Raw genomic sequence first — 26,470 nt, 5'->3', positions numbered from 1 at the left:
CTTCAAAGGAAAACTCATCCGCGCTATGTGGGAATTTGTGATTTATACGGTGCTTTGCACCAGATTGCTCTGCTTTGCTTGGGCTCCTTGTAGTGGTCAAGCAATAAGATAGTGAAGGCGTAGAGGAGTGCAAATAAAAAAAAAAGTTTCATTTCTCAGAATCATCCTTCCTATTTTTTTTTTTTTTTTTTTTTAGCCCCATATCTTTTTATTGCATTTTCTTGTAAAAGCGAAAATCGTATTTGTACCCACCGAAACAGAGGTGTAGGACGTAAGGCGTTTTTCTCCGTCAATTTTGGTTTTTCTTGGGCATAAAACATCAAAATGTCCCATCAAGATATATATGCTGTTACTTATTTCAAAGGTTGTATACATTTTTAACAGTGAAGCTAAAGCACACAAGCTGAGAGAAAGTTGTAGGAATAGGACACGCCTTGAAAATTATTTATAATTAAACCATTATTCTCTGGACTTACCTGTGCGAACAGCAATCTTGATGTAAGTACTGGCATTATTTAAGAATACTTTTACATTATTGAATAACTGCTACATCGCATATGGTAATTCTAAAAATGCAAAGCATTTCACGGTAAAAACTGAATCGTTCACAATAATTTTTTGTCTGTTAAAAAGGCTAGCAACTATTGTTATCAAAACGTTTTGATAGAAAAAAATTTAATAAAATGATGCTATAATTATCTTCTGTTTTAAACATAGCCTACGAATTTCTCTCTCTTCTGTACTACTGACCGATTTATATCGTACGTATTGTTGACAATCCTGTTAAACTATGCTAATGTCCGTAAATAAACGCCTTCGATTGCGCATATTTCCATGTTTAACAGCGACAATTGAAAAAGTACTCTTTTGTCAATCGGCATATTCATCAGCGTCGTGCCATACACCATGCGCCCACCATGCGTAAGAAGATTATGCTCCAAGAACACATCGTCAATATCGTTCACGCGAGCATCATTCTTCTGCGGGGCACAGGAACGAGAAAAAGAGAAATCCGCTACAAGAAGTTGTGCTAATTCCTAGAGTGTGTGGGCTTTCAGGCGTCAAGTTTTAGAATAGCGCCACTCACTGCGCGGCCGCAGCAGCTCAACACACACCAACGCTTGAAATCTTCCTACGCTGGAGAGGCTTGGAACTCAGACGTCGACCTGACGACAACCAGGTAACACTGCCTCCTCCGGGCCTCCGTGCATCTTCACATATAGTGCTCAGTCCCCCCATCGTGAATCCCAACGCGAGCGATCTTTAATATTTGTCCCTGCATCTTCTCTGCCTCGTTCACTCATCTGTGTACCAGCTATTGGTTGTGTGTTAGACAGTTTTGCTCCTCCAGCTATTTACTGACACTTGCTCTTGCCGTCTAAGCTGTTCATCGCGTCTTCAGCAAAGGGCGCAAAGCGAGCCATTATTGACTGGCAAGGATTCCCTCGAATTGGGATTACACTCTGTGCAAAGAGCAAAGGTTTGCCAAAGATAGTCAATCCATCCTGTCAACTGGTTAGACCTTAATCGGATATTTTTAGGAGTACTTCTTCTTTCCGTTGACTAATTTGAAAACGACATTGCTTTGTGGAGGTTGCAAAAATTATTTTGTAATTTCCCGTTTCCGTTTTCATTGCAACTATTTCCGCCATCCTGTCTAGCACATTTCGTTGTTGGCAATCCTTTTTCATTGTCGCTGATTTTTTCTTTATAATTTTTTTTTATTTTGGTTCCGTATAATTCTATTTTTGTCCATTTAATTTTGTTTTTTACGCAATCATCTTCCGCGTCTCCGATGTATTGGATATAGTGACAAACAGCGATGCGAAACATTTGTTGGTCCTTTTTGCAGAACCTTTTCGGAAGTCTCCATCCCGATCCTCGGGCTCTTTTCTCCGCATGGCGAAATGAACGATATGAATGGGAGTTGACTTGCCAGAAAAAATCCAGCCATCATGATCGTGTCACGACGTAGAAGACAAGCAGCCGGTCGCTCCTTTCTGTTCCTATTTTTTTGCACGTTGTCATTGAATGTGACTCAATCTACAAATGCGATCGACATTGACACTCCCAGTAAGTCCAATTTTCTCTTTTTGCTCTCTAACTCTATAAACGTAACTGTATGAAAACGAATTGAGTTCTCGATTCGCTCGTGCAAAACTCGTCTTTGAACGATTGCCGCCTCGGGAGTTCCCCAAGCTTTTCGTCGCCTCGCCTCTTCCAACAAAATCTACCAGCTAGATACGAAGGAGTAGGGACCTTCTTTACAACGTTCGTCCATTAATAATTATGCGAAACGCTGAGAAATCTTGCGTGTTTTTGCACGCGCATGCAAATTTGTTCTTCTTGCACTTCCGCTTTCCTCATCAACAGTTTATCACAGATGAACAGCTACGGCTTTGTAATAGCTAAAGTAAGACTTTTCGCAGAAGGAAGTTGTTTGCAAGGCATTCATACAAATCTCAAGCTCTTTAATTTATACGTCGGGGACCGTAATTCTGGTGATCGAAAAAATAGTTTTAAAAAAATACTAGTTTGGCAAGCTTCTACTCACTTTTGATTAGGTAAAGGCACGGAGTTGCACGGAGGAAGCAGAAGAAACGATCCATTACAAGTATACGCTGATTAATGTGCGAAAATACATTTGTGCTAAACATTGCGTCATGCGAGCAACTAATACTGAGTAGGCTAACAATAAATAATGTCGTCGAACGATGCAAGTTTGGCTCGGAAGAAAAGGGTCAATTGGAAGCCGTAGTTTTAACATGAACAGTGGGTTCGTTTCCGTCTAAGTTCGCAAAATGAGGTTGTTCCTTTGTGGTCTGCAAATAAAGCTAAACACATGTCTAGAAGGCTCTATTATTAAATGCTATACAGAAAAACGAAAGAATGATTTTCTTCTGGGGCGAAGATAGTTGACTTCCCGACTCGTATGATATCAACGTTCTAGGTAGGCTAGTTTCTTTCATGCCTCGGCTTAGGACGGACCACTTTGATAGATCTTTGTACGTATTCCATTACAGACATGAATCAATGTCCGTGACACCTTCATCCCGTCAAATCCCCACACCTTTTCGTGTAACAGGATGACACTGAAAAGTGCACACGGTACATCATTATATAAAAGGCGACAAAGCAAACAAAAGCAGCAATTGTTGCCCAGCGTCAAAGAGAATTTGAAATGCTGAAACATAACAAACAAACCTGCCAACTATCTATTACATCGAGCAATGAGTACGTGTAGAAATTTCTCTGAAGATCCACTCTGTTGTTTCAAGTTGCTAAGCGTTTTATTGAATCCTAAATGGATAATCTGAAATGATATGAAATTATTGAAACCTAAATGTGCTGCCTTTTTTTTCAAGCTGTTACGTTATGTTTCGTTAGATACACAAGTGCAATAGTGGATGATGTAGGTACTGAATTTTTTTTATAACGATTTTTTTTTCTTTATTCTCTTAATTTGTCAAGTCCCTGTCATCACAGTCAACACCCTTGCTGGATACACGACAAAATTAGAATGCGATCTGCAATCCAGCCGGCCAGACGATAGTGCATACCTTGTTTTGTGGTACATCGAATCAGAAAAGCAGCCAATTTATAGGTAAGAAAGTATTCAACAATTCAGACTCAAATGTGTGTGATACGTATAGGCTCTCAGTCGTAGTATCACTCGTATTTTTAAACAAATGTTTTGAATTGGCTACGTAGTGTGGATTTACGTGCTCGACCACTCGAGCAGGCCAAGCATTGGAAGAATGAACGATTGGCTTCAAGAGCTCAGTTTGATACATCGGCTGCATCAAGTGCAGCATTCATGTTATCCAACGTTACAGAGGATGATGACGGAATCTACAGGTGTCGCGTCGATTTTCGCCATACTCCAACTCGTCACGTTCGATACCAACTCAACGTTGTCCGTAAGTTTTCCATATTGCAAATTGGCTATTTTAGTTGTCGCTACCTATACGAAATGATGGCGATCAATACGGCGTTCGTTGAGCACTACAATCGCTAGCGCATATTCACGGTCTTCCGCCCAAGTTACCCGACTTCAGAATGGCCAATAAAACTAGCTCCATGTAATTTAGGAAGCCACAAAGATGTAGTCTATTATGCCGCCGTATTGACTTTCTAGAACAGAACTCGGGCTCCAGTCAACCGAGTACTTGTTATTCGCATATAAATGTCTAGCCGCACTAAACCGCGCCATCCGTTTTGTTCGGCTGTAATTGTTCGTGGATCTGTTTTTTTTTTATTTTGTTTTGGCTGGGAGGGGAGGGGGGGGGGGCGCGTGAATTATTGAAGCGGAAGTTTCAAGTGCCTTCGGAGACGGAATAATTTTCTCAACGCATAAAATATTTCAGGCTATAAAGGCACTGTATGAACCAATCTAATTACCAAAATGAGGACTTGTTATTCATTTATATCGTTCTCTCATCTTCAGCTATCTTTCCTGATAAGCGCCATCATTCCTCTTCTTGAACCCCCCAATTCTGTTTTTGGTGCTGCTTCCCAGGAGGTCCCATCTTTGTCTTCCTTTTTCCTTCCGCCGGAATGATTAACGAATAAATATGCTTTATTCAGCGTTTCTAAAGATCTTCTGCTAGGAGGAGGGGGGGGGGGCGGCGGACGATGGGGACGTCGCAAAAAAAAAAAAAAAAAAAGACAACATCAAAACAAGTGTGGAACTATAAATTACTTAGCGGGAAACTTGGTAATTTATTCGTGTTTTTTCTTGGTGCTTCGCATGTTGGGGTATGGACGGTGTTTGTTTAGTTGTTTGTTTTTTTTTCAACTTTTTGCGCGGAATTGAAAACACAAAAAAAAAGACGCAAAACACGTCACTCAATTAAGAATTCAAGGCCTGATAGGAAGCTAGTCAAAACATATGTTCTACACATAAGCAATAAAATTTTTTTTAAAAAGCCTCGCCACTATGCACGTTTTTGCAGACTGATAAAAAAAAACAATTTGAATCAGCCGAATGAGATTGTGCTGTACTATCAAAAAAAACCTTATGAATTCGTTTCGCCTGCACCTGCGTTCCAGGGAGCATAACGATAGCCTGTGAGGTGTTTTATCTCTATATGCTTATCAGGCCTTTCGTTGGCCATAAAAATAGGAAATCAATTATTTCGAGAAAATGAGAAAACTGTTTTCTCTATTTTTTTTTTTCTTTCACCTCGCTTGCTGTAATGTTATGTTAATCCTAGAGAAACGTTAAAAAATGTTTGGGATGTAGAGCTGGCCGCCATTGGCTTGTCTGTCGGGAAACATGTTTGCTATGGAATGCAGTTGAATTGATGTGGCGCCGTACACGCTGCGACCGCTGTAACACAATCTTGTGCAGACATTTTCCTCAATGTCAACAGCGCGAACTCATTTGCAAAAAGATGAAGTTGCTTTCCGTTTTAAAAGCTTTGCAGATATGTCATGTCACCTTTCATCAAACGCGAAAAAATACGAAGTAAAAAAAAAATAAATAGCGCACAGCCAACTAAGTTGTTTTCGGACAACCATAACGAAACAGGACAACTGGGCATTTATGCAGCCCGATTCACGATCGTGTGTCTTTGCCTCCTTTATTACTAAGAGCTCGAGTAGTTATCGATCGCAAAACGTATAGAATTCCGTTTTATTCAGAGCCCACGCTGGTCAAGTTGCAATGGGATACGATTTTGACGTCAACCTTAAGCAATTATGTTTATTGCTACAATGTTCCGCCGCACTTGATCCCACACACTGAATGCGATACGAACAAAATAAACAGCTAAACGAAAAGATACCGGCAGTTTCGCGTAGCAGATATAAGTTCAGGTGACGCACGCACAACTAGACGAGACATCTACTCATTTGTCATGCATATTGATTCACCATATACATCACACGATTGTGCCTTGCGTTTATAACCTTTACGGTTAAGAATATAAAATATCCTAGCGGCTATCATAAATATGCGACCGTTTCGAACCCCCCCCCCCCCCCCAAAAAAAAAAAAAAAAAAAAAAAAAAAAAAAACTCGACAGCAGGAGACTATAGAAGACGGGTCTGGAACGCAACATTTCTTGCTGTAAAAACTGCGTGTCCCCAGCGTCCGACTTTTCACTGCGCCTTCATCTCTCTCCGCCCTGTCGGTCCTTCTGTTTTCCTTTTCTCTGCTTGACTATATACTGTATATTTTTTTTTTATCCTACTATGAAGGCCTCTGTTCTGCTTTATCAAAGTCATCGTCGTTGTGGCGTGCATGCTTAAGTAGGTGTTCAGTGCCGCCGCACGGTTCCGTCCATGGTTGCTATATCCTTACCCGTGTGCCCCAGCAAAGCGCTACGCGTTGGCATATTTACAATATCGCATGTCGCAAAAAACAAAACTTTTTGATTAACATTGCGAAGCATAACGTAAAGAATTGCAATAAATCCTAGCACAATTTTCTTAGGGGGACGCCTGTGGAGCTTCTCGAACATTTAAAAGTTCAAGAAAGCCACGCCTTAATCGTGAGAAAAACAAAACAAAATCACACGGAACGAATGCATGAATAAATAATAACTAAGCGCTAATCGGAAAGGGACTGATCCATGCGTAGTTTTCGATAAGTTAATAACTTTTCTTTTTTTTTTTTTTTTCCGTTGTAACTTCTGTCGCGGTTGACGGTATACATGAAGCGCTCGGAATTTTGCCTGGCATATTCCTTTTGAATATTATTGGAATGAAATTCGACGAAATTCATGGTGAAATTCGTTGAGCCGAACGGACAGGAGAGCAGTATGTGTGTGTGTGCTACAAGTATATAGAAAAGAAAACGGAAAAAAAAAAAAAAAAAAAAAAAAAAAAAGAATGGGGCAGGAACGAGACTTCAAAGGCGGTGGCTGTTTAATAACCAGCAAGCCAAATTGTAGAGCCGAGTTAAACCAGGAGCAAACACGAGAAAGCAAACAGACATATTGTTAATCAATCGGATTTCTTGTGTGTTCAGAAGCAAGGTTATATTTTTTTTTTTTTTTTTTTTTTTTTTTTTTTTTACTACAGCCCAACAAGCACGTTGTCTTTTGCGCGGTGCTCACGTGTTGCCTCGAACCAATTGCGCTTCCAAAACCTCTCCTGTCTCTCGTTCCGATCTAATGTTATCAAATGTTGTAGACGAAAAACAAAAAATATAAAAGAAAAAAAAAAAAAAAAAAAAAAAAGAGAAAAAGAAACGGAAGAAATAAAGTGAGGGGAAAAAACCAAGGAAAACGAGAGCAATCTCACTTGCGCCCTTGACAGGAAAAGAATCAGAGATTCAGAGCTCAAAAGGGGAGGTCGTATAGCAACTAGGCGTGATGGGATGGGAGAGGAAAAATCAGAAAGAATAGATCAGACTAACGCAGGGAAAGCTCGACAGCAGAGCGATCGATGCTGAATACCAAGCTTTATTATCTCTCCGGCTCTACGTGAGGTGGATCCTTAAAGGCAAAACAACGGTGATGATGATCAACGACCGGGACTACACACACGGCGGGCTGCGGTCTACACGAGCTGTACACTGTCGGTGTGGGGTTTTTCTTTTTTTTTTTCTTTTTTTTTTTTTTTTTTTTTTTTTTTTTTTTTTTTTTTTTTTTTTTTTTTCCTGCTGGTTTTCTTCCATCTTTTACCCGTAGGCCCAACGGGCATAGTCTAATTGCAAGATCTATGTTTAGAGCTGCATATCGATCGGTTTTTGGAGAGCCACTAGCATGACCGTATTAAGTGGGAACTGAAGGAGCTCAACTGGAGGAGCCCCCCGGAAACCCAAGAGACCGACGTAGAAGACTAATTAATCCTGCTTGAATGCTAATTGTAATTCTGGATTTTCACTCCCCCCCCCTCCCCCCTCTCCCACTATCCTAGAATCACCAAGAGTTCCGGTGATCTACGCCAACAGTGCTCGCCAATACGGAACCGTGTCTGCCATGTACGACGAAGGGGCCGATTTGGCTCTCATCTGCGAGGTTACCGGTGGTACGTTTTTGCGCCCTTAACTATTTGCTAAGACGTCGATTACACACCTTTGCCTATTCCCAGCTTTACCCCACGTTTATTACGTGTTGATTTTTTCACGCCCTTTCACGTGAATTTTCACTCTGTCAGATTGATCGTTACAGTTCATGGAATGAAAGTCAAATATAAAGATGTGGTTATTATGCAATACACAGGAGGGCCGAACCTTAAGGTTGGCTGGTACCGAAACGGCAAGCTAGTCGAGTCCCGAGTGGAACACAGAATGCATCACGATTACTTCTATCACCTGCAGTTACGTAGCCTATCGAGGGATGATCACCATGCTACCTACGCGTGCCAACTGGACCTTGACGTCACGCCGCCGGCGCCTCCCGTCTTACGCAACATCACACTTAATCTACGAAGTAAGTTAACTAAAAGCTTTGGCTGTTTTTGTTTTTTTTTTGTTATAAGTTCTTCTCGTTGTATTTCGTCGACTTCAGCGTGCCCTGAGCGTCCATTACTGACTTTGCAAATGAATTTCTCCCAATTTGACACGCCACTTGCATAACGTACCTTTTATATACGAGAACAGTTCCCGTTAATGCCTTCGTGGACGGCTATTATGTAATGAGTTCGTCAATCAGAATTTTATAATTCGCGCTATTTGCACGAGTCCAGCAGTCCAAGATTGCTTAAATTGCTCAGAACGAACGCGTAGTCTGAAATGTCTGCTAGAAAAGACGGTAATAGGAATTCACAAAATCATCTTCCTGTCGTCCGTTATGGCTGAAACAATTTAGCTACAGAATGTAATGCGCGTGTTTTTAAACATGTGAGCTTGCTCGAGCTGCAGTTAAGCGAAGTAAACAGCGGTGGAGCAAACTAGTATCACGTTATCGTACCTCAACGTGTGACGATGAAATTTGGCTTTGTCGTTTTCACTGGAGTAGGCCTACAGTACAATAGCAATATATCATACACGGATATATGGCCGCCTTGCCGTGTAAGGAACGCGTGCGTTCACGTCATGTTCATGTCAGATTAATTTTTTTTTTTTTATTCTAGAGTCGCAATTTGATATTACTTTTACGAGCAAAGGTATTACGTAACATCGTTAGACCTAGAGATGATAGCCTGGTGAGTGCCCATACAGAGCGTCAGCTTTTGCCCTCCTTCAAAAATGTTGTAATCCGGGAACGGTTCAGAACCGACGTGACCGCTATATCGTTCACGTCATACACAATCTGACGAAAAGCGATTGATAAATTTAAAAAAAAAGAGAAAAGGCAATGTAACCGAGCGTCTAAGCGACGGCAACCCCAATTATTCCACACACAAATAGGAAAATTGACGCTGAAATTCCCTGTACGAGACACAGGTAACTGAACGCCGATCACGTAAAAAAAAAATTCGTTAAATTTGAAAATCGATTCGACGAAGGCAGCAAACCTCTAGCCAGTTGGTTGTACATATTGCCGAAGCGAGTAGGAGGTTTGTTAACGATCGTCTGATCCGGCCACTCGGCCGCTGGTGTCGCCATAAGATCAACAAACGACGACGTTAGCCCGTCATCACCGGCTGCTTTACAAGCTTGAAAAGAAAATAAAAAACAAAAACAAAAATAAAAAAAAAAGAACGTTCTTAGGCTTTCAGGACATCGCCTAATAGCGGCTTGCCTCTTTCGTCGCCTGCCGTCAGCCATACCAACTATCACACACCAATAAGAGGCGCGTGCCATTAAATAAGAGAATGCGCCGCCTGCCGTTGCAACCGCAAAGGGCTAGGGTTCTGTACAATTGCAGTTAACATGGTGGCACGTAGTGGCAGCAGTCATTTTTCATCATCATCAAAAACAAAAGAATTCGTGATTTACTTCGTCAAGTCTGAAGCACACACCCTCCCCAAGCTTCACATGCGAGAGCGGCAGGCGCCATACTACTCTCGCTTGTTTCGACTCGAAACTCGCCTTTGTTCCACCGTTCTCGATCGCATATCTGCGAGAACTGAAGCGCATCGTGGAACTGGTGTGTCGTGTCATTACTGCGAAGACTTGGATAAGTCAACCGCCTATTCATTCGCTAGGATGAGCGTCTACGTTTATGCGTTCTAAAAAAAAAGACGGAAAAAATCTACGTTAATCCATCGGAGCCACTTGACGCCTTCCATCTCGTTGGACGAATTTCACTTCCGCTACGAGAAACATGAAAGAATCACACTCTGTGTGCTAGTGCTGGCCAAGCCAAAGTTTGATAGAAAAAAAAAAAAAAAAAAAAGAAAGAGGGGAAATAAAAATCTGGCAGTTGCAATGCGAGGAAACGACCTTTCTTTGATCAGCAACGTATAGCGCACATCAAATACAACTAGCGTTCATCTTTCAATAACATTGCGATGGCGGCCACTAACTTTTTCATTATCATGGAAACTCCCCCTCCCCCCTCAAAAAAAAAAAAGTTGGACCCCAACAGTCGAAAAGGAGAAATCTTGAAAAGATGCGCTTGGGGAAATTATCCATTTAGACTTTTTTTTCTTTTTTCTTTTCCTTTTTTATTTGATTTTTTTTTCTTTTTTTTTCTTTGCTTTTTTTTTTTTTATTTGCCTGCAGTGTTGTATTCGCTCTCTGCCAGTTGGGATTTTGCCGGAATCTCTGAAAACCGCCTCCCGGGAGCCGGGATATCTATGGCTTATGGATATATGCATACATATGTGTTGTGTTTGGAAATCTATTAGGACGATGGGGGATGAGTGTAGTCAAGACTCGTGCTCCGAATGAAAGGATATATCAAGATTGACAGTGCAGCTGTAGCCCTGTAGTGCCTTGTGGGTTAGCTCCCATTTTGTGGAGAACATCGACTTTAACCAGCCCCAGATGAGATGTGCGCAGAATAGCCACCCGTTCGAGGTTTCGGCTCGTGTAGCCCTATTTTTCATTTCTAGCAATAGCATGACGATTTTTTTTTTTTTTTTCACTTTAGATACGTAGGCTGCGGCACTTGGATGGAAGAAGAGAGGCCAAAGGAAAGAGAAGGGGGGGAAGCGTCGAGTGCTGTTTACTTACGAGTGGCGAGCCTGGAGAACGTCCGTCATTTTTTTTTTTTTTTTTTTTTTTTTTTCAACAGTGCCGCTTTCTCGTCATTAACCTTTCAACGAGAGCTGTGCCTTATTTCACATATCGTATTAAAAAAAAAAAAAAAAAAAAAAAAGGCTATTCGTTAGTCGCTATACTACTCGAACCGTGCCGTTTTCCGTCGCTCGCACTTCTTTTATTGAAACTGGCGGCAACTTGAAGTTGTATACGGAACGACGGGGACGAACTCAAGAGGAAAGACAAAAAAAAAAAAAAAAAAAAAAAAAAAAAAAGGACGGGGGAGGGGGGGGGGGGGGGGGGGGATGGAGAAGAATATACAGCGCACAGGAGATTCTTATTTCTAGTGGAATGGCCTGTCATCACCATCAGGCAAAGCTATGAAAAATTCGATTAGATCTGTATAAACCTGTTGGTTAGTGGAATCCTGGGTGTAGGTTTAAATATCTACGAAGCACCCACACATCCTTCCCCCGCACATTAGCTACTCGACTGGGCTTGATTTCATCTACGATGTCGTCATGCAAAAATATGCACACATACATTTTAATACGACGCATTTATGCTAAATTACGTAACGACATCTTCCGCTCCTAATTTTCCCCAAAAGAGAAAATTCCTAGGACTGCTTTAACTTCTTTTTTTAATTGACATAATATTTTTTTTATCGTTTAATCAGTGAAACCGAAAAAAGTGGAAATTATTCCAGCCGGCCCGTACTTGGAAGCAGGCAAAACTCAGCAACTTCAGTGTAAAGCGTCGGGCGCCAATCCGCCAGCAGTAGTCACCTGGTGGATGAACAATATTCAGCTGACGAGCGCCGAAATTTTGGTAAGTTCTCCTCTGTCAACGCGCTTGTTCTATAGCCCTCCTAAAAACACGGCGAAATTGTTATATGCATCCTGTCAAAACCATGCCGGGAAGAAGAGTGAGGGCATAAAAAAAAATTTTTTTTGAAAAGTTTGAGGCAGTGAGCAATGATACGTCTGTTCAGCTTGGTACGAAATTGAATACAAGTTGAAGACGGTTGAAGAACACCGACGTAGTTGGTTCGCTCCATAAAGTTTCAGCCGTGGGTCGTGAAGAGAGAGAGAGAGCGTTCAAGAGAAATAGGCATTCATATCGAGGGGGGGGGGAGATGATGTTGGGGGAAAGGCTCACAAACTTCTCATGTTCAGTTGGACGAGAAAGAAAGAGAAAAAAAAAAGCAAGAAAGAATAACATCCGCCTATAGCGGTATGCAAACCCATTATGTATTTAACAGGCCGTAAGGAGGAGGGTCGAGAAGATGATCAACAATTTTTCGCAACCCCCACCCCCCACTCTCCAACTCTCTCTTCCTTTTTCCCTATAAATAAAACGAGGGTTCTAACGGAAGAATTTTCAATTAATGTGTCACAGCCAGGTGATGTGAGTGAGTGCGCGAATGAGTTACGATGGGCCAGCATTTTCAAATCACTCGTTCAGTCGGCGCCGGATGGGGAGTTCGGGTGCTCGAAAAATTCCCCTTCGCATATACAAGTATAAATATACATATATTAAAAAAAAGGCAGTTGAGAAGACAGAGAGAGAGAGAGAGAGACAGGCAATGACAAAAGAGAATATGATCGTGTAGCATGCTCACACACGCCGCTTCAGGGATGGACGATATCAAAGATCAGAATCTGACAACAACAACAACAAAAAAGAGAACTAAAAATAGCGACGACATTTCTCCGATGTACTGGACGGAGCGGATGTGGTGCAAGATTGCGAATGCAACGACACGCAGTGAACTCTGCGCAAACACTCCGGCTTGAAGCAGATCTAAAGCTGGAGCAACGAGAGCAAAGGATATGGAGATGTCTAGCATTCCCGTAGAACGTGCGCAATTCAGTGGGGGGAGGGAGTTCTGTTCCGTTCCACTGTTGCTTCCGAAAGATAATCAATTTTGTTTGAAAGCAGATTCCGACTCGCTCGTCTACCTATTTCCCTCCTACCCCCTCATCCGCTTGGACTCTGTTTCTATCAATACACATAATGTTTTCTATTTCTTTTTTTTTTCACATTATCCGCAGTCGTAATGGTTTTCTATTAGGACGTCACAATCGATGCCAACTGAGGGAGGTTAAGACCCGAAACAGAGCGGCTTAGACATATTCCCTCTGCGCGTTATTTTTTTTTTCTATCGTTAATGTACTAAGCAATTGGCTGATGGCTAAGATAAAAACTCGTAAATGTCCTGAATGCGAGTCCCGCCTACATATCTGGCGATTGTACCGCACCATTTGATATGGAATTGAAATACGCTTTGTGATATTGAAGTCGATGAGTTTCGGGCTGTTGATTTTCGCCTTTGTATAACGTTATTTGCTCGTTTTACTACTGAATGCCTAGGTGTCGAAAGAGGAGAATGGTACGATATCCAAGCTGAACTTGACTCCGGCCATCGAGGACGACGGACGCATCGTGACCTGTCGAGCGCAAACCCCACTTTTGGACGGCGGTTTCGTTGAAGACGAATGGCGGATGCAAGTCTACTGTAAGTATTCACGAGTTGTCGGTTTTGCAAATGGCAACTAGCGACAGGCAAATAAGACGAACAATGCGAATGAGCAATTCCGCTGCGGGGGACGCGCCATTCGTTTTTATTTCAGCCAAATAGAAGATGAAGTGTTGGTTCTCATTAGCATACCGCGACCTGAAGGGCAACTTTCTATCTGTTGGCGAAAGAGAGTCCTCGTTTTTTTTTTGCTTCACTCTTACGGACACAGTATTCGTTTGAGTTGAATCTTTAGCAAATGGCCACCGTTAATACATAGTGGCAGTAGCCGGTAGATGTGTTTGCAGAAGATTCTTCTCTCCGTCATTCTACGGCGCGTACACACATTGAAATGGAACATAATAGACCCCCCCCCCCGTCTGTCTCAAAGCCTGATGCTGAGGTGAAAGCTTCACAGTGACCAAAACTTGGCCTCTGCACGTAAGCGCCAGTGTTGTGCGTGAAAACATGTCTTACCAAAGTTGGGTTGCCCCGGTCCAAACTCAGGTCTTCGTTCCACATTAGACGAACTGGGCCGAGCCATAAAGAAAGGCAAAGGGGCTATTCATTGAAAGTTGAAATGCGCATGAACCACACTGAGCCTATTATTAGGAAGGATTTGAAGTGAACGCTAGCGGACGTCAACTGATACCTAGAAAAGCATGTAGACCGACATATTGTACATATTACATGAACCGTATATACGCATGGCTATATATATACAGTATATATATATGTTGTATGTGCGTCTAATTACGTACACACGCTGAATGCGAAAATGAAAATGCAGATCCGCCGCGGGCCAACTTGGTGCTAGGCCGTCGGTTCGCCGCCGAGGAAATCCGCGAAGGCAGCAACGTGTATCTCGAATGCCAAACACGTGCCAATCCGTCGATTCAACGCTTGACCTGGATGCATAATGTAAGCAATGTGTGTGTGTGTGTCCTTTTTTTTTTTTTTTTTTTTTTTTTTTATTATTCTTGTTCTTTCACATTCTTCTGGTTCGTTGCATTTCGTTATAACGCGCAGCTTAAAAAGGACCACGGCACCAAGTGTGTCCGTAGTAAAAGTGTATATGTGCGCGTAAATAATATAGTATCACATTGTGGAGATCTTATGGTTCAACATAAATCGTTACATCTTGTATTATTTCTTCTTTTTTGCCACGTTATCGTTGTGGATATAGGGCAAACTCTTGGGCAACAGTCGAAATCGAGAAAACCGCGACATAATCTTGGCCAATCAAACGCTGGTTATCCGCCAGATAGAGCGGCATACAGCTGGCAATTACACGTGCATTGCCACAAACCGGCTGGGCGAATCGGCTAGTGCACCTCTTCATCTTCACGTGAAATGCAAGTCTTTATCTTTTTTTTTTTTTATTATTATTTTTCTACTGAATATTGCATTCCAACATTTCGAGGATGAAACGAAATGTTTAAGCTGTAAGGAAAAAAGGAGCGTGAAATGTTCAAGTACTTAAAGTTTGTAAAGCTGTTAGTTAATCATTTATTTTCATCTTCTGCGGGACGGGACCTGGGTTGACGGTGCACAACAGATGCGCCGGTGTGTCGGCGTTCGAAACCGCTGACGGTGGTAGTATCGCGTGATCAATCCATCAAATTACGTTGCCAGGTACGACATAAAAGAGAACTACGGCTTACTAAGAAAATTGATCAAATAATTTAAATCAATCAAAAAAAAATATCAGGTAGAAGCTGATCCGGAGACGCTGAGTTTCCCGTGGACGCTGTCGAACGGCCGCGAGACAACGCTGCTGCCCCGAGAAATGTCTTCCGATTTCGGCTTAACCAGCATCCTGGTGTACACTCCGCGACGAGACGCCGATTTTGGCGAGCTGCAGTGTTGGGCCTTGAACGACATCGGCAAGCAGAAGGAGCCGTGCCGCTTCAAAATCGTCAAAGAAGGTACGGCTATTATACATTCTAGTTAAGTGTGTGTGCTGGCGTGTACGTACATTGGCTAAAGAACAGCTGCACGTCGCTATGGAGCGGGGGGTTTCAATACTACTGTCTTACTACTATTTTGAACTTGCATCTTTATCCATTTGAGATCGTGATTATTTTGTTTTCGCTGGTTCAATCACGAAATTCTGGCGCTTTGCGTTTCGTTTTGCTTGTCTGTTCCTTCCTGGCTGTGGAATCGCCAATCAAATTCTCAGCACCTATTTCTCCCGACGTCGCACCCAATGCTTGACTTGGGCTTGTAGTACTACGATTGTCCCATCATCTGTTTAACCTGCCTCAGCCCTGGCATTTTACTTACTTAGACTTTCTTTGGCCTTTTTTTTTTTCCTCTGGCATTCTTCTCTTGCCTCTTTTCCTCCCCCCTCCCTTCCGTCTCAGTGAGCCTACTCTTTTTGAATTTGTTTTATTATCGATTCTATTCTTTGGAAGCAACTCTTTTTTTTTTTTTTCTTTTCTCTCCGTCATCCTTAATGCAGCCGAGATCTGTTCTATTCTCGTTGCTTTTGTGTCAGCTTTCCTTTTGGCTCGCTCGAATGTCCACAGAGTTTTCTGTTCCTGTCCCCTCTTAGCCTATTGCCTCACATGTTTTCGTGGCTATGGAACGGGTTCGTCCCGAACTCCCCCATCATGCTCCATCGCTGGGACTATACGCAAACTCGGTTTTGTACGTACCTGTGCGACCCATACAATAACACGAGAAACTTTCATCCTGCAGTTATGCGTTCTTTCCCGAGGCACTGCCTGTTTCTTCTAGCGCCATTGTTACGTACCGACGGAGACGAGCAAAGAAAAAAAAAAAAACGAGGAAACAGGAAGGACAGGTTTCTTTTCTTCGTCCCTCATGTCTCGACTGATGTCTCCCTTCGGTCGTTCATTCGTCTGTCTTTCCTAGCTATTCCCAGTCGCTATTTCTCACGTATTATACGCCGAACCACTCTTTTGTTCGATTCTTTTCGTGTGAATGTGTGTGTGTGTGTGTGTGTGTGTGTGTGTTTGCTATGGCAGAGTATTGTCGCCTAGAAATAGAACGACCAACTACCGGTAGCAAGTTGAATTGCCACCACTTTTTGCGCTCTTTTGTTGACGTGTTTTCCCCCTTTTTTTTTTCTCTCTGTCTCTCTATCTCTTTCACACTGAAAGCTGCAAGGCAAGCAGCTTACTGAGCAAAGGTGTCAGAGCGGATTTGTGTGGTTATTTTCACTCGTTGTAATGAACTACGACTGCCTAAATCAACTACGATTTCGTTTGGATTTTCCCTTTTCGGACGTCGGCCATTTCGATGGGAAATTCGGTTTGGAAATTTTGTTATTGCGGTTGGTTCAAAAGCTACGTCTATGGACGGAAAAATAAAAGCTAAAGGCCGAAATGTAAGCCACACGGTGTTTTCTGTTTCTTGCTTATGGCTCAGTCGGATGCAACGGGAATACCAGCAGGTTGTTTAAGGGAAAGACAAGCGGCGATAGGGATAGCAAAAGAGTTGGTATTAATCGTGAAGATGAGTACTAGGTACAGGCTAGGCACAGACCAAAGGTGTCGAGCCAAAATCCAGACAATCAGATGCTTGTGTGCTCACATCAGACCATTACGTGACACTTCAAAAAAATGGAATGTGACACTCTGTTTTGCGTCTCGTCCACTGTGTTGATAGCTTGGCTTCTCCATTTCCCGTTGATGATGTAGAGCCGCATTTTTTTGGGGTACTATCGGCCATCAGCATTCAAGATTTATGACGTTTTCTCTATAAACATTATAATTCACGTAGAAAAATCTGCTTCGTACCGAGTTGCTCGGGTCCTGGGGTCCTAAATGAAAAAAAACAAACAAAAAAAACAAGAAAAACAATGAAAAATCCCTACGTGATGCTTTTGAGCCTGAAATCGAACAGTTTGTGAGTGAGTGAGTGGACTATTCCACATCCAATATCGCGTGCTTATTTTTTTTTTGTTTTTCCCCCTGTTATTTGTTTTATTTCGTTTGTGTCTTCTCTCACGTCCTCTCTTTTATTCACAAGCTCAAAAGCTCGTTCGTTCCCCCCCGCCTCTCGTCCATCTTTACGTTCTCATCTGTTATATTAATGCAGAAAAAGATCTCACTGTTCTTGCTGCGACTAGTTTATGCATGGCTCTATTTACCATATGGATTCGTATTTTACTGTATATTAATCTGTGCGCGAACACCGAGCTCGAATTCGTCTTCCAGTTTTTACACAAGTAACATCACACCTTGATTGATCCAATAATCGTTACGTGTTTGTTGATTTCGCGGGCTTTTTTTCTTGAATTCACAAAGAAGAAAAAGCAGAAAAAGCATTTGAAAGTGAAACGATTTTTCAGTTAACTTTGATCCTTCTTTTCAATCCGTTTTGTTTTGATTTTTTTTAAGCATAAAGTACAATACCAATGTCAGCGAATAAAAATAAGAAATAAAACAAATCAATGAAAATGCAAGAAAAAATGCGACACTTTTCAAATATTCGTTTGAATATTTCGCTATCCATCAAAAGAACGTCTTCATTTATTTGTTCAATATCTTTTGAATTGAAGGGCTGCCGCCGACGCCAACCCAGTGCGCGCTGCAGAGTTTGTCGAAGGGCGTCCTAGAAGTGAAATGTCGAAACAGTTCCAAAGGCAATGCCGAAAAAGAGGCGGAGGACAGCAGTGAGAGTGGCAGTGGCGATAGCGACAGCAAAGATGAAGTCGGCGACGACGAGGACGAAGACGTGTTGATGAGCGGCTCTTCAAACGTCTATTGGCTGCAGCTGTACAACGCCGACACGGGCGCTCTCCTTCGCAACATGAGCAACAAAGCGGCGCCGCATTTCAACCTGACGGGCATCGACCCGAGCACGCGAGTGGCAGCCGTCGTTATAACGACTAATAAACAAGGTCGAAGCGAAGCCATTACATTGGAAGGAGCTGTTGAACGTGCTGTCGGATCCCGCGCAGGTTAGTTCAAAACATTTTCGTTTCTTTTTTTTTTTTTTTTTTGAAATAAGAAAGAGAATAAAGTTCGTGATCAGCCAGTTGAAAAAGAATGACGTCATTTGAATAGGCATCCCTAGGAAGGCTATACCTTACTATTATTTATTTCTTTTCATTTGGTTTTTTATTTGATTTCCATTCTGCAATGGTACAGTAGTAAAAGTTGAAGGGCTGGAGAGCCAAGTGCGTGACCGGTCTGACGACGTCATCATACGCCTTCTCTGTTTTCAGTCTCTTGTTATCGATCGCTTCACCAAAAGCCTGACCTCTACGCAAGTTACCATACGCCCAGTTCCTCTTTTTTTTTTTTTTTTCGTGGAAAAGAAATAAAGAGCGGCCAACTGGGTGTTTTTAAAGTAGGACACAAGCGCCACGAAAAAAAAAAAAGACGCAAACGGCTAATATTTACGTTGCATTTTCGATACGTATATTATATGAGTGTACACTTCGTTCATGAATAGGTGACCACACACATTTTTATTTTTAAAGAATCCCCGAGTGGATGACAGGGCCCGCAGACGGAGAGGAAAAAGAAAAAGAACAGGTTTTAGTTTAGTTTACCACAGTGCTGTGAAAAATGTAAAATTACACGGGGCTACTAGACGTAGTGTATTATATTCTTGAACAGTCCACCTGATCTTATTCCTACGCTAGTATTTTTTATTATGGAGAAGAAGATCGATTGGCGCAGTGTCCCTTCCCAGTTATAGCTCCCTTTACTCTATTATAAAGGCTTCTTTTTTTTATATATATATAGGGAAGCCGCCGAAATAGAACTGTAGATGTGTCACCAGATAGACATTTATTTCGTATATCTCTCAGATTTAATATTTTTTTTATTTCTCAATTTAAATTTCTCTGTTTTTTTTATTCTTGGTTTTGGTGGCTTTATTTGCTATTTAAATTGCCAAGAATTAAGCGCTTGTAACGAAACAGTAACGGGAGTAATGTTTTTGTTACTAACTCTACTATCCGCATTGCGATCATTTTATTTTTCAAAAAATAAAAATAAACAAATTTTGTTTATAACGATTTTAACTTTACGCGCAACGAACGCCCGCCTTTAAATACCAGGGGAAAAAAACGAATAAGAAGGAAGAAGCAGAACAGTAACAATGGGCATATAACAGACCACTAAGCTTGTGCTAGTGAGCATAATGTCCTAACGGCTATAAAATTTTCATGCGTGCAGTATATCGTTAAATTATTCAGCGATCGAATCGCTCGATGGACTACTTACCCGTAGAATGTAGAGATAAAGTCGCAAGAAGTGCCATTGAATAAATTTCTAGCGACTTGTGGCTCTTGCGCTCCTCGGCTTACCCTCCCACAGGGAGACCATGAAAAATGCAACATGCCCCTTTGCGTAATAGCTTCAAATATTCAAACTATTTTTTTTTTTTTGGGGGGGGGGAGCCTCGATCGCTATATTCGTCTCCATATCTCTTGCCATCGTTTTGACTATTGCCTTTTCTTCGACTCCCTCATATCCTTGCTTTTTCGCTAGTACATAGCGCGCAAGGCTAAATCAGTTTATTTTTCATCCAAGTCCACATCTCTTTCGTACATACTCACAATAATATCCGACTGACTCTGGGTATCGTCTTCATGCGCATACCCACGCGTCCTAGAAAAATACAACACTATTCTCAAACTCTTCTCCTTGAGTATCAATGACACCGCTGCCTGGTTGCGAGTTGATGGCAGCTATCCTGCTGCCTCTTAGCCATGGCGCTCCAATGTCCCGACAGATTGCGCGGTAAGGCCATCCTTTTTTTTTTTTAAACGAAGTTGTGTAAAGAATTAAAAAAAAAAAAGGATTCAAAGAAAAAGAATTGAAAGGAAATGAAATATAAGGACAGTGAGTAAAAAGTATGAGAAAAGACTGGAATCGTAATCATGTGCGTTTCATAAGAGGCGGAATTGGGTGGGGAAAAGCAGAAGAAAATAAAAATAAAATTAAAAAAAAAAAGGAGGTAAAAAGAAAAGGGCATAGGAATGAGGTCTGCCTCGTCATTCGTCGTCGAGGCCTCGCCAGATGAAAAGGCGCATCTCATTAATATCGCCCACATAGTATTGTAGCATAGAATTCTCCATGGGAGGGCCCTTGAGGACCAGCAGGGGAGTTCCCACACAATTTTGTACGGCCAAGCCTGACCCAGCTGGTTTCGTGAACCGTACGTAAAAGTAGTAGAGAACGAACGACAAAAAAAAAAAAATGGGAAAATAAAGAAAACAAAACAACAAAAAAAGTAATGAAAAAGTAGGGGAAAAAAATAAATAAAATAAGACAGGCAGAATAGACAGATAAATAAACCGATAGAAAGACAATAAAAAGGTTGAATAAAAGTAATACAAAAAAAAAAACAAAGAAATGCAACAGCGATGGAATACCAGACTGAACCGTTGCAGAATGTTATTAAAAAATTACTAAAGACATTTTGGTTTCCAATAACTCGATGACAGTGGCACGAGAGGGATGTGGTTTGGGTATGCTTGGCCTAATTAGGCAATTTCTTCGCCTGAATTTTCGCATCTTTTTCTTTTTTGAAGGGGAGGAGTTGCCGTCCCTTGTAGAACCGAGAGCTCACACTTGTACTTCATACTCACACCTGTATTGTGCATCAAGGGCTATACGAGATGCATGAATATGCGGTGGAAGCGTGAGGACGTTCCTTTAATGGTTTAATACCTGTTAAGCCGTTGAGCGCATGAATTGCAGTCTTTTACTGATATATTCTACATGGAACGTCGTAAATATTCTGGCTGTTTAACATTCGTCCCGCTGAATGGGGAACTGGACCGTGCCTCGTGATAGCGCTAATGGAACAGAGAGCTTTGTTGCCCAATAGTCTTTAACCCTTTGGAATTTTTCTTGATGTTTTTAACTTCTTCCCAAGCCCGTTCTGTGAAATGCTCAGAGTGCGTGAACTACGAAACAATAGAAAATGCGAAAAGCTTATAAAGAACTTCTTTTTTCAGCCAAGTTGATGCAGCCGAAAACACAGGAGAATAACGTTGGCCGTTTAAAGAACCACAGGTCGTGGTGGGCTGCAATAAGATTTGCATATATTTTAGGATTTCTGCGTAGCGTGCTTCCCAGTCATTACGTTTAAGCCCACGCTCATCGTTGAACATGTCTTTTCAAAGTCACCAACACAAACCTCGCCATAACGTCAATCTATGTAACATTATTTTCGCAATAGAAAGTATTAGTCAGGATCAAGTTCTTTCCCATGTTTTTTCGTCTTTCTTGTTTTCACGTGAATTTCACTGTAGATGTTAGTATTAAGAGAAACACCCAACATAACCTTTACATTCATTTGTTTTGTTTCAAGTTTTGTTGTTATTCAAAGGAGGCGGAGGATTCAAAGAAAAAAAAAACATTCATAACATAAAAGATAATGAAAACGAAACGAAATAAAAAAAAAGATGAACATGAAAATCAAGCAAAAAAAAAAACTAACAAATAAATAAATCGTTTAATAAAGAAAAGAGAAAAAGCAGCGAAACCAAATCACACAACAAAAACAAACAGCAAAAAAATGAAAACGAAAAAGGGAAAACAATACGGTGCTATACTCCATCGCCTTTTCTATGGATCTGATATTGGGTCTGGGTGTCTGCGTGACTTGACTCATACGGGATGCCTTGGTGAATTCGATCTCATTTCTGCAAGAGTTTCATATCAATATAAAGGGGTCTCCCTTTGTGATCTTATTGGTTATATACTTTTGACGTGCATTCAGTTATACTTCTTTGACAGCGAAGCAGCAGCGCTGAGTTCGAGGAAAAGAAAAGGAAAATGGTGAACCCAAATGGCTTGGGCAAATACACCGCAAGTATTAGCATAGCGGGCAAGAAGCCTTACTTGCAGGGGCGGAAATCTGTAGAGTCGAAACTAGAAAGCAATCGTTTTGAATAGATACGAATGCCCATTGTTCTTCGCCCTAGCCATCAAAATTGAAAAGAAAAAGCGAACGATGGAACACTGAAACATTTCGTATTAGCTTCGGTTTCTTTCTTTTTTTTTCTCTTAACGAGTTGCCTTTTCTATTTTATTTTTATTTCTATTTTTTTTTTTGTATGAATGCTCGTTGCTGTACGTTGCCCTTCAACGTGTACAATGACTCTCCGACACTGAAAGCAGCTAACGAACCGGAATCGTCGGTGACAATGGTGGTCGTGCTGGCCGCTCCGGGCGCTCTTTTAATTGCCATTATCGGACTGGCTGCTATCTTGGCCGTATACCACCGCCAGCGCAAGAGGAATCTCCGCCATCAGGCTCCTCCAACTGCCGTCCAGATGTGCGACGCAGACGACGCCAATGAAGATACCAACTATGCCAAAACGACGAACGGCAAGCCGGATGTAATTAAATCCAAAAGAGGTATATGCCATCCAATAGTAAAATCTTTTGGCCAAATACAAAGACAAAAGGAAAATCGATATCATTTTTTTTTTTTTAACTTGTCTTTTTTTGAACAGCCGAAATAGACACGGAATGCCAGCTGCCTAGTCCACCGGATGAGTCATTACATTCGTCGCTTGTTATTTTGGCCAGCACTTCAAACAACCTTAAAGGACCCTGTAGGCTGAATGAAGAATCGACGCTGACGTACGTGGTTCAACAGTCGGCAATGAACGATCGGAATCGAGATCGAATTTTAGATCCCAACATCGCCTCTTCCAGTAACTTGAATAGTATCCAACACAATCCGGGGAATTTTCCTCTGGCTCATCAACATCAGCCTGCCCCAGATTTCACGGTGAGAAAATGAAAATGTTCTTTGACATTTTTGGGTGTAAACAAGTCACAATTTTAGGAGCCACTTGAAAAAGAAAGCGAAATGTAAAAACAGAGCACATTATTGGACATGGGTGTTTCCCTGTAAGATCGCTACATCGCATTGCGTTTCATGTATTTGCATGTATTGTGACTTATTCAGATTAAATTGACTTAGAGAAAGATAGCTGAAAATATTTATACATTTTAAGTTAAAGAGCAGACCTGCAAGCAATTTCAAATGTGATCTGCCTTCTGAAAAACACCAAGCTTCGAAATGATCGAGGGAAAAATGAAGAACATATGGAACGCCAGTAGTGTGCCAAGTTTAATCAAATGGCTGTTTTATCCATGGGCCAGCCTAAAAGTTTTCCGTAGACACCGTATCTAAACGAAATTTTGACATGTCAATTGGATTTGACGGAGGAAAACAATTTAGGGCAGAACCCGTTTGTTTCGACTTCAGTAACTTAGGAATAAGAGACGAAAAAATAAGAAAAACTTGTCGATCTTCGACTTAACTTCATGGATATGTTATCAAAAATTGGCGAGTAAAGTTTGTGTCTTTAGTTTTCATTTAGTTTGATCTAAAAGTTAAAATTACGTTGAGGAACAGAGAAAACGAAGCGAATTTGTCGTTTCTTGGGTACGCAATCGGCCCATTTTCTGATGCCATTGCTCTAACTGAGACATGGCATAACTAAACTTGCGTTAAAACTTCTTAAAGTCTTTTGTCTCGAAAACAAAAAGCCTCATGGCAAGTAAAAAAAAAAAAAAAAGGAGCCTGGTGGAAGTGGCTTCACGTTTGTTTGAGTTCCACTTGTGCCCAATCAATAGACACTTAAACAATACACACACACACACACAAAAGCTCAGACCATTATTTGATTTCAGGTTACTTGCTTCATTTCACGATCATTTTTCGGTTCCTGTTTTCATAAACTCACACCAAGATTAGTTGCCAAAATCTGGAAAGAAGTTTTTCAGATTATATTTACCATTTTCTCGGTTCCAAAGATGACGGATGCAAACATGTCGGAAAGCTAAAACTTCTTCATTTCACTCTTTGGAAGTTCTTCATCTGATTCTGATCACTGCGATAGATCAATTATATGTAGACATAAATGCGCATTCGTAGTGTGAAAGTCATTTCGCCTTTTCCGTTTCGATAAACTTTATACAACTCAAACAAAATCTTACGAACTTACGAGAAAAGTTGCTTTTTCTGAAACTCTCTGCGCTTTTCTTTGTATTAAGCCGTGTTAATCATTGCTATGAGGTATGTGGGGAAGGAAAGTTTATCGTTTGCCTATGTATATGATTGTATCAGCAATGCCCTTGCTTTCGAAAAAAAAAAAGAAAAAAATGCGTATTAAAATTAGATGAATTCATTATGGCTTCCTAAAACGGGTTCCGTAAAGAAAAAGAAAATTAGGGCTGCACCTAATTTCTTGTTGTCTTAATTTGCGTCGTTCGCTTGACACATTACTTTGTAGGCTTTTAAAGCGCAGCGTTCATGCGATGCCAAGCGCCGTTCCATATTTCACATTTGCCGAATGTTGGTGTTACAACATTGAAAGGCATTCATCTTTGGTCGACGTTACGTTTTCTCGCCTACTGCGTCTAGAAATTGCACAATATATCACAACTATTGTTGTTTCCCGAACAGGGCGGCCACAAATTACAAAAAGTTATTCTAGAAAAGTCTCAAGATGTCGCTTCTCACGCGTATATTACGTACACATATAAGCTATCAAATGGTATACACTAGAGCTAACCGCAGAAGCCTTGCAACGTCCTAATTAGAACATGATCACATCGTTCAGCGCTAAATCAATAGACCGCGCCTATAGAACTCGCTATGGGAAAATCGTAATGGAAGGGCGGCATGGCCGTTGAGATGTAAAATGCTTTACCCAACTACGCCGTAAGGGAAACCCGAGCGACCTTCATATATAGTATCGCAAAATCTAATCGAAAAGCAACATACAAAAAACATAACGTTGTCCGTAAGACAAAGTCTTTTAATGCTTTCCTTTTATTATTGGTTTCGTTACAGGTAAGGCATGCGTATGACCGTGTGCTTGACCAGCCCGCCAACGCGTATGTTTATCGGTAAGCAGAAAAAAATCGCCAAAATGTGTAATGCTAAAATTATAGAAGTCTATCCCACTTCTTGATTCGGTGCTGTTCCTTTCATATACCCATGATCTTTGTATTACTATTTTTTTTTTATATGTTTGTCATGTATGAATATTTGCAGAACGCGAGGCAAAAGTAATTGATAACAGATGGCGATGTCGATAAGGGCTACTATAACGAATTAGACATTGAAAAAAAAAGTAAAAAAAAAAAAAAGTATCTTCCTTGTATGTGTAAAATTTTGTTTGCGAACTCATTCTTTTACGTGTTGTCTTACTTATTGTTGCGAGATTCTTTGCTTTACATATCCCTCGTCGGAGGTTTAATAAACGTTGGAATCGCTTTTGTCGTTTGTCCTCTATTGTGTGACAAGAAATGAGATGATGGGCCGTCGGGCACTGTTCGACTAGAGGTGACAAATACACCCGGCCACTCCATGCGATAGACTATTTTATTAGTGGAGTATTTGTAGACCGATTTGTTGTTTAATAATCGATAGAGCTTCCATTAAAAAAAAAAGGGAATAGGGACGAGCAGAGTCGCATCTCCGTTTGGAGGCTATACGTCTGCTAGGTTACGAAACTGACAACAATGACTCATTCACACAGATGTCAACACGATAACCGTGTTATTTCCACTAGTTCAATAGTCGACAATCTTTCGTGTGCTTACAAGAACCCGGATATCCGTAATGAACACCCATTCACGCGTTTTTTTTTTTCGTTCGTTGTTTGTCTCTTCTTCCGTTGACCCAACAACGGGCAGCAACAATTACAATTGATTCGCTTGCGGCTGTCGCTGAATTGGCGAAATTAAATTCTGATTTAGCTTTTTTTAAACGTTTCTTGCATATCAACGGGTAGTGTGAATGTATCGGATATTTCATCCATTTATCAGTTGTATCAAAGAATATGTCAGAAATGTCACCAACATTTTTTTTAGCGAACTGCAGGGAAATAAATGAAGATCAAAATAAGCCGTCCGATTCATGGCATCATTTTAGGGATG

The 26,470-nt window shown here is 41.2% G+C and overlaps 2 protein-coding genes across 2 annotated transcripts in view; both read left to right on the top strand.

The window, feature by feature from the left end:
* LOC130693025 (inositol-trisphosphate 3-kinase B-like) overlaps nt 1–26,470 on the top strand; it is a 61,121-nt gene that overhangs the window by 17,126 nt on the left and 17,525 nt on the right. The gene's annotated exons all lie outside the window — the stretch shown is intronic.
* LOC130693023 (titin-like) lies at nt 1,172–25,804 on the top strand. Its single transcript, XM_057516120.2, has 16 exons — nt 1,172–1,480; nt 1,853–2,073; nt 3,472–3,604; nt 3,712–3,920; nt 7,870–7,980; nt 8,175–8,384; nt 11,724–11,875; nt 13,421–13,565; nt 14,356–14,486; nt 14,752–14,920; nt 15,124–15,200; nt 15,277–15,493; nt 18,097–18,498; nt 22,685–22,924; nt 23,023–23,303; nt 25,380–25,804. The coding sequence occupies exons 2-16, from the start codon at nt 1,956–1,958 to the stop codon at nt 25,437–25,439; spliced, it is 2,655 nt and encodes an 884-aa protein (XP_057372103.1). The 5' UTR covers nt 1,172–1,480; nt 1,853–1,955; the 3' UTR covers nt 25,440–25,804.

This window comes from Daphnia carinata, chromosome 3, assembly GCF_022539665.2.
Source record: "Daphnia carinata strain CSIRO-1 chromosome 3, CSIRO_AGI_Dcar_HiC_V3, whole genome shotgun sequence".
NCBI classification, from domain to species: Eukaryota; Metazoa; Arthropoda; class Branchiopoda; order Diplostraca; family Daphniidae; genus Daphnia; species Daphnia carinata.
Note: the sequence above shows the minus strand (reverse complement) of the source record. Positions and strands in the feature narration are given on the sequence as shown.